This window comes from Oryza sativa, chromosome 6 (genome assembly GCF_034140825.1).
Source record: "Oryza sativa Japonica Group chromosome 6, ASM3414082v1".
Taxonomy (NCBI): Eukaryota; Viridiplantae; Streptophyta; class Magnoliopsida; order Poales; family Poaceae; genus Oryza; species Oryza sativa.
In genome coordinates, this window is record NC_089040.1 from 24,963,557 (window position 1) to 24,972,459 (window position 8,903).

An 8,903-nucleotide genomic window follows, 5' to 3' on the forward strand; every position below is an offset into this window, starting at 1 on the left:
ATAAGTTAGCCAAGTCAATCTTGTTAAGTGCTTGCATTATATTTATTTTTATGTTTCATTGATTTTTTTCACATATAGCAAAACTCAGTGCGATGATGTTTACACTCTTATCAACAATTCTATTTGTGAAATCTCCAAGAAAAGTGGAAGACTATACTCCTAGAAGTATTTAATTTTGATAAATACCACATTACGACTTACAATGTATGAAAATATGTTGATTTGGTTAAGCATGTGCACATTATGGTGGTTTTTGCAAAAAAAAAAACTAATTAGAAGGTAAACATTTGCAACAAAATAACTTATAAGGTGAAATGTCAAAGTTCAAATAACTTAAGAGGTGTTTTTTTTTTGCATTTTTTCCTCACTTTCTTAACCTATCCCTTTAGTTCCATGCTCCACTTATGGTCCTCACAAAGGCATCACATTCCTACTTCAACAACATTTACCCCCCCCTTTTTTTGGGCCTCAGAGCACTACATTGCCGATACAAAACATTTTCCTATTTCTTGCTTGAGAAGCATAGGAATTACGTACCGTTGAGATTCTACATTAATTCTCTAGTAGAAGTTTATTTGAATCCTCAAACAAGAGCTTCCTACAATCCTATTGGCTGAAGTTTGAATTGTAATGAGGAGAGGTCAATTTTCATAGCTGAAAATAAAGGGTGCAAAATAATAGGCTAATTTTAGTTAGTAGAGATGCACTGTGGTCACACGAGTAACTTCACGAATTATGTAATTTGTGTATAAAGTTTGATACGGATCGACAAATCAAATCAAGTTGGTGCATAAAGTTTTCCATTGTAGTAAACTCTGAGCCGAACCAATAATACTTTTGTACTCCACTTTTCCCAAGCTAAAGAAATAGCCAAATACAATATAATACGAATATGAAAAGCCTAGAAAACATTCAATACTAAAATATACGTTCAATCCTAAGTTTCTGTGTTTTGAGATGGGGAGTAAGATTAGTCGGGTCGGCACAACCCGACCGACACGTCGGGCCGTGCCGGCGACAAGCCCACCATAATCTCCTTAAAATAACTCTATTTTGCCAACCTAATTGTTGGACCAAACCGTGCCGGACCAGCACGTCGTGCTAAGCACTGAACCTAGACACAGCCTAACAGTCAGGCTGAGCCAGCACGGACCTGATAACAGTTACTCCCTCCGTCCTAAAAAAGGACAAACTCTGGCTATGAATCTGGACATCAGGGTTTATCTTTATTTGGGATGGAGGGTGTAGGCCGTGCCGTGCTTAGGTCGGGCCAAATCTCTATGCCGTGGGCAGGGCCATCGGGCTGCGGGCCTTTTAGGCCAACTATACCAATCATATTCACAGGCTCCCCCGCAAAACCCAAACCCGAGGCGCCGCACGCACAGCCCAAAAGCCCAGCGAGCGACGGGGAGAGATCGAGCCGAGCACCGGCGAGGAGGGATCGGCGATGATGGACGGCGGGAGGCGGTGGCAGTCGCCCGCCGCGGCGGCGGCGGCGGAGGGGGAGGACGCGGCGGGCGGCTACGGCGTCGGCGGCGCGGGGGGGCCCTCGAGGCGGCCTCCCCGTCGCGGGCTGAACCGCGCGTCGCCCTACGGGACGGCCGCCCCCCGCCGGTTGCTCCCCACGCTGCCCGTGGCCTCCAGGATCTTCCCCTCCGTGGCCCAAGACCACGCCGCCGCCGCCGCCGCCGCCTCCGGTAATCCCCCAACCCACATCTCCTTCTGCTCCGTGGTTGTTTCGCGGATGCGATTGGGCCAGCCGTGCCATTCCTAGGACTAGAGAGGAATCAAGGGTGGGGGGGTGAGGGGGAGGGGAGGCGGATGCGATTGCCACTGGCTCGCGTTTTTGAGTTGGGGCTTGTTAGGGTTTAAGATCGGTGCGGTTGGGTAGTGAATGGGAACTTGCTCGAGATTGCCTCTTGCCGATGCATTAATCTAGGGTTTAGTGCCGTGTGTGCCACAGGCACAGCAGAAGTCTATGATGCAACTTATTGAGAGGACGTGCAGCTTCGGTAACTAATTTGTTGGTGTGTGAATCATCTTATGTGGTTTGGGATGTTTTTGCTCTATGGAATGGGCATAATGGTTGGTGTCTCGGGGATCCAGATCCTCTGTTACAAGGTTGGCATTGCGTAGTTGGGCATGAATCAAGTGGAGTAGCTTTTGAGAATCATCGCCAATGGGTATTATTGTTAGCTCATATGTACTTCTGTTTCTCCTGTACACCAGCCAAGTTGTTTGTTTTTCTACTTTGGTATAGATATAGAAGAAGCTATTTCTGTTTGTTTCATCCACATTGTGATCCAGTTCGTTATTTTTTGTCTGTGCAAAGTGCAAACCATGTCCATGTTTTGACGTGGATTACCCTTTTGTGTGTTTCTAATGTCTGCAGACGATAATCAAATGGCCTGGCGTGAATCGCTGGAAGTAACCAATGAAGTAAGTGCAGTTCCTTTTTCTTGAATCTTAAACGCATTGATTGCTTTCTGGCTCGTACTGTAAACTTACAGGTGTACTGCATATAGAGCTTATTTGTCATATAATGAGATAATCCAAGAAATGCTGCAGCAGCAAGGAGAATGTAGATCGTGTTAAATATTAGTGATTTACAAAATGACCTGCTGTATCAGTATCAGTACTTCAGTAGTATAGTAGAAAATGTAACATCACACCTAAGTTTAAACTGCTTTTCAGTTAAGAGCACAGTTAAGGAACATGATGCTCTTATATATTTCCGCTGTCTCACCAGCCATTTGAGGAGAGTCCATTTCCCACTTCCCTCATCTGCTCATTGGTTTAGTGAACTAATCCTTTCAAGTCCATATACTGTTGTGGCTAAATGATGATGAACATATTTCTCTTTTGAGCTTAGTGTATTTGTTGAGAACTGCCAGAAGCTTTTGTTCAAATTGTCGGAACTTTAGTTTGCAAGGGCAATACTACATTTACTCCTCCCTTAGTCTGTTTCTGTTAGCATGTTTACAACATAAATTATTATCTGTTGGCAGCTTTTGATATCTTTCTCTTTGATCCAAAAATGCAGACACATAGGCATTCTATAGAATGGAACACCAATTCTACAGCCCTGGATAATAAAGCCAGCCTGCTCCAGGAAGGTGATTGTAGAAATCAAAACGATGGCAGCGGTCTCGCTGAAATTGAGAATATCATCAAACAGAAACATTTTTCTAGGCAGGTTCTTTTACACCTCTAAAGCTTTGTTCTGATTTTATTTAAAATTTATAACATAGTTTGCTGAACTGCTTGAAAATCGTTTGCAAAGTAAGATGACAATTTGTTATCTTGTGTTTGACCTAAATCTTATTGGCTGGAAGCACTTAATTTTTTTGCTTTTGATAATTGAAATTTGAAATATAGTTAAATGTGCATCATGTTGCTCTTACAGGGATGAAACAGAACGCCTTATAGAGATTATGCGCTCAAGGACTCCTGATCATTTTAATGAATATCAGAGAGTTCCAAGGTCTTCCACTAAAGGTTTCGAAGCCATTCCGTTTTCAGACAGATGGTCCACTCCTGCAAAAGAGATTGATGTTCGATCACCTTGTGGGACTGAAGTCTTTGTACCATCAAATGTAAGACATTCATATCTGTGCAATTTCAACATCTTTTTGTTTCTGTACAAACAATGTTCTCAAGCATTTGTGGAGGCTATTTTTCCTTGTTATTTCTATGGGATGTGAATTATGGTTTGGATGGTTTAGAAATTTGATTATACGCATCCATGTTTCCTGAATTATTCTGCAGTTGTTATTTACTCTTAATTGTGTAATTAAATACTGGTAAGAACACGCATGAGCAAAAATTATTCACAATGTTTAAGAAATACCAATTTCTTTCCTCCCTTGCCTGATCTATAGACTTATGGCTGATTTGATCACTTTCTTTTAATGGCATGTTAGGTGCTTGATGTTGCCTCATCACCAATTGAACTTGCAAAAGCCTATATGGAAGCACAGACCTCAGCATCTGTACAAGAGTCTCAAAAGAGGAAATTCAGAGCTTTGAGTCATGGAGTTGAGGTAGAGAATTCATCCTCAAAGGTTTTCCCTAAAATAGCTACAGATTCTCCTGTATGCTGGCCAGGATCTGTTGTCCGAAACTATCCGAATTATCTTACACCACAGAGCAATAAAGGAAGAACTCTGCCTCCAACTTCCTCTCGCACAACTTATATTGGCTCAGTTTTCCCAAGATCTAACAAGGTATACACAACTTTCTTATGATTGTATTTTATTTTGTGTGTGATATCTGCATGTCTCATGAGCTTCACTGTAACACTGCAACTAGAAAGAAACATTGAAATCTCATATTCGAGGGCTATACATTTACCGTTCATTTATTATCTGTTTACAGTACACAGGATCCCGTGATGCCTATAATAACTCATCTGGAAAGCCACAATTTTCATCTCCTTTCCCTGTTGGAAGTAAGGTATTGTCATTCAAGTTAATGTTTCTTCACTATCACCATGATATATATGTTTATTTCATAGTGTTCTTTGAAGCATAACCTCACATATGCTTCCTTTTGCCAACCATCTATATTTTCTGTTGTTGACACGAAATTGTTTCAAACCTTCCATTGTAGCCATATGGAGTGGGGTGTTGATATACATACTCATTCCATTCCTCAAACCGAAGTAGAAGGTTTTAGTTCACACTGCCGAGTTGGGTTAAGATGAACTCATACTGGTCCACTCAGACCGAACATCCAAACTATTTAGTAGCCTCAGCAGAATGAAGCCCAGATAGCTGCATTTCATGTTGAAACTGTTGTGAGCACATTGATTGTTGCTATTCAACTTATCTCCTAATGTGGATTAGTGACACCATCCTTCCTTCCAAAGGTTTAAATATCCGTAGATTTTGATATAAAATACATGCCTGTAGTTCATGCAACTGAGATTTGAACTGTGATTTGCTAGTTACAACTGAGAGTAAGATACGTAATTGTTTGCTATATCTTACAACTGTTGTGGTCATGTGGTGATTACCTGACTTCTGAGGTGTCAGTAAATGAACCTTTTTTTCTATCACAACCTGCAATCGTATAATACACAGTTTCTCCTGCCCTCATCCCCCTGTTCAAAATGTAGGCAATATTTGAGGATAAAACAGCACCTCTTGGTGCTGTTCTTGGGGCGCAACCGTCAACAACATATTCCAAAGAAGCATATGGAGATACTGTTGGTGCAACTACTCCCTTATTTGCAAAGAAATGTTCTGCTTCTAAGAAGAATGATGGATCCGCCCTTCAAGGACATCATGGCGAAGGCACCACTGAAAGTGGTTCATCGCTCGGGTTTGTTTCAATGGTAGACAATATGCCCCATTCCAAATCTGCGGCTTTATCTGTTCATCCCAAGTCAAGCAAAACAGCTCACAAAATACTCCAGCATCTAGAGAGAACTATTCCTTCTCCTACAGCAAAGCCACTAGAGCTAAGGTGGACTTCAGCAAAGAGAACTACTTCCTCTGTTGTCACCAACATCCAGCATAATGGGCCTGCTACTGATAGTCATAGACATAGCAGCATCAACGATAGTGGTAGTGCTCAACAGGAAATTTCAGATGCAAATAAGGTATATTTATCTCTTTCTTCTCTAGTATATTCTGCTCAGGTCCTATTTGTTAAAATACATATATTGAGTTTGAAATAGGAGATCCTTAGTTTACTGTTGCCAATGGTTACTATATATTTAATTGAACACAAAGTCTTGGTTATGTGAACTAAGATTGAATTACTGGAAAACTAGTGCAATGCCAAACATGTTTTCAATTCTCATTATATATTCTTCTGTGATTCCATATTTATGTTTGTTTCTGATTAAACAAATTACTTAGCAGATGCATATAGCATTAAATGTGGAATTCTTTAATCACCTTGATCTAATTACTTTTGTTAAGGTTCTGGCTCCTCCAAGCAGCTCCAATGCTGTGGAATCTAGTCCAAAGATAGAGAATAGTGGGACCAAGTCAATGCCCTCTTCACAACATACTTCAGAATCTGACTCGGCAACCACATCAGCTGCTCAGGTCTTGGATAAAAGCACAGGCAATGGTTTGGCCTTCACATTTCCTGTTCCAAAAACCTCAATGTCTCTTCCTGAGCCACCACCTACTCCGACTCTGTCACAGCCACCAAGTATCCCGTCAGCTGACGGTGCAGATATACCCAAGTTTACCTTTGGTTCATCAAGCACTACCGGTAAACTTGTTTTCTCCTTTGACTTGCCGAGCAGTTCCCACAGTGCAGAAGAAGCAGCCCCAACCTTCAAATTCGGGTCTGATACGAAGCGTGAGCTGTCTTTTGATGTTGCTGGCAAAGATGCAGTTTGCTTTTGATATATGCATCTCAGCTCATTCAAAAGCCAGTCATGCTTGCTATTTGTTTGGCGATTGCTGCGGACAACGCCATTGGGACACACTGTATTTGACCTACAAATTGAAAATTTGGTCGCGATTATTAGTATATTCTGAACTTTTTACCTGTCGCATTGACAGGTTTCTTTCAGATGTGGTTTTCGCTTATGGCTGTGAATCTTCAGTCATCAGCTAATTTGATCTACTCCATACGTTAATTGTTTTTCGTATCTGAACTTTTTGGTCCAGGGTACTGATGATCTAATCTTTTGAAAAACCCTGCCTTTTCTCGCGTGTTGCGACGTAAGCCAGCACGATCTGATTTGAATACCAAAAAAGCAGCAGGGAGGATGATCTGGTTTGATAAAGGCAGGAGTAGACTCTGACTCATGAAATGAAAGCGACCAGTTTTGCAGAAAGAAATCTCTGCCTGCTTCTGAATCTGATTGGGGCCAAACAATTGCTTGACTGATGCTGCCATGACACGGTGTTGTTCGCCGGCTAAGGCGGCAGGGTTATCCGTTTATTTGGTCTGTTCATGGGTTTATAGATTGATCCACTTATGTTCATATTGTCGATAGGTTTATGGATTGATCTAATTATAATCTTATCGTCAACGGCTATTGGTTTATGAGTTGATCCACTTGTAGCCTTTCCGCCGGTGGTGATGCCGGCGTCGGAGAAGAGAGGGACTAAAGACGAGGAGGGTGGAGACGACGTCGCCGTCGTTGCATTGCTTGTGTCTTGAGGCCTGAAGAAAGGGGAATCTCGTCCGTGCTAGTATTATTGCTATCCTGGTATGATTGCAGCATCAAATCATCTGATTAACAGTGGGACTGATCATTGATGGTAAGTACCAACGACTAAATTGTTCGGTGTACCTAGGATGTGAAAGCTGGACTAGTAACTAAACTGAGGATACGATAAATTGACATGGTTTGTTACTACTCTGACGGAGCGTGGGGCTCCTCACCGGGAGACCGTGCAGGCCCCCCTTTGCCGGTTCGGCCGGGGGCCCTGGGTGAGATTCTAAGCTCTCGGTGTGTGTGGAAGGTTCGCGAGAATGGAAACACACAAGACACGGGCGATGTATACAGGTTCGGGCCGCTGAGAAGCGTAATACCCTACTCCTGTGTTTTGGTGGATCTATGTATGAAGAAGCTACAAAAGAGCTGGAGAACCAGAGAGCTCTTACTCTCTCCCTCTCTGATCGTTCTCGATCCCCTCTAAAATCATCCAAAAAAAATCCCTCCTCTAAGTGGGCAAGGTCCTCCTTTTATACCTCAAGGGGATACCACATGCACCATCTCTCTCTTTTTTGTGGGGACTTATCCTATCTTTTCATAAACAGACGGAGACTTGTATGGTTGCCGTCCGAATGACCTTCTGATGGGACGGCCCATACCTACCTCCACTTCCGCCGGAAGCAGGCGCGACGTGGGAACATGGCTGTCTGCTGACGACATGACCAGTGTCAGACCGGTCACAAATCGGTCATTCTTGTCCACCACGCGTCAGTTTATCAATCTGCATGTTCGCCCCTCTTCATACAATGTCTTGCTTGTAATGGTTAGGATGAAGCCTGGTATATATCTGACCGGGACCAACGTGCCATCTCCAGGAGCTAACACGCCGGCTCCGGCTAGGGACGAGTGCTTGGAGGCTCTCATCCTGACGGGATGGGGCGAGGCGTGCGTCAGACCGCCTGTCGCCACCTAACCCACGATCTGATCGGTCTGTGACTGGTCACTGACCGGATAAACGAGCGCGCTGCACTGCGTTACATGCGGCGTGACGCGCTCGTCCAAACCGCAATAAATGTGGTTAGGTGAGCCCCGCTATGCTCACCTACCCCATATACGCGGCGCAAAACCCACAAGGGGTCGGGGCGCCTCGACCCTCGGGGCCGAGACGGGAGCGGTCCGACCCCTCGGGGAGACAAAGAGAAGGGCGGCCGTATCACCCTCGGGCCCGACCCCCCCCGAGGGGGTTAGGCCACGTGGGTGATCGTGTCTGCCTCAAGTCTCTAAGTCATGATACTCCCGGTCCCATGTCACCGACAGTAGCCCCCGGCGTTATGCCAGGGCGATCGCCCTCCTCGAGGGAAGCGGTCGGGCGTGACGCCACTTCCTAAGGCCTGGTGACAGGTGGGGCCGGTCCAAAAATCGGGACAAGCCGGTTCGTTTTTCCTAGAGATATGGTGATGGCGCTTCGGTCGGCGAGCGTAATTAACGCGCGCACGAGATGTTCCATCTCGACTGCCACAGCCGCATATCCACCTCATGCACCGCAAACGGGCGAATGGGATTAGTGGAAGCGTGGGCGCGAGAAACGAGGGGGCAAGATAGTGGGCGCGAGAAACGAGGAGCCGGGCACAGCGTTGGCAAGGGTATAAAGTCGCCGAGGAAGAGATTTGCTTCCTTCCTCTCGCCATTATTCCCCTTGTCTTCGCCGCTTGCGCCCTAACTCCTTGTTTCCTGTGCCCTACCTTCGCCACACGCGCTCGCTCTCAAACAT

The 8,903-nt window shown here is 44.6% G+C and overlaps 1 protein-coding gene across 1 annotated transcript; it reads left to right on the top strand.

The window, feature by feature from the left end:
• Nucleotides 1-1,361: 1,361 nt before the first annotated feature.
• On the top strand, nucleotides 1,362-6,616 carry LOC4341480 (nuclear pore complex protein NUP1). Its single transcript, XM_015785463.3, has 8 exons — nucleotides 1,362-1,697; nucleotides 2,393-2,439; nucleotides 3,044-3,192; nucleotides 3,407-3,596; nucleotides 3,924-4,226; nucleotides 4,378-4,455; nucleotides 5,120-5,605; nucleotides 5,931-6,616. Exons 1-8 carry the CDS (start codon nucleotides 1,448-1,450, stop codon nucleotides 6,366-6,368), a joined length of 1,941 nt encoding a protein of 646 aa, XP_015640949.1. The 5' UTR covers nucleotides 1,362-1,447; the 3' UTR covers nucleotides 6,369-6,616.
• Nucleotides 6,617-8,903: the final 2,287 nt, after the last annotated feature.

Excerpts from the sequence above, each read along its gene's own strand:
- LOC4341480 (XM_015785463.3), top strand. The coding sequence starts at position 1,448 with ATGATGGACGGCGGGAGGCGGTGGCAGTCGCCCGCCGCGGCGGCGGCG. Across the intron at positions 1,698-2,392 it reads CGCCGCCGCCGCCGCCTCCG|ACGATAATCAAATGGCCTGG; the intron begins GTAATCCCCCAA and ends TAATGTCTGCAG. Across the intron at positions 3,193-3,406 it reads AAACAGAAACATTTTTCTAG|GGATGAAACAGAACGCCTTA; the intron begins GCAGGTTCTTTT and ends TTGCTCTTACAG.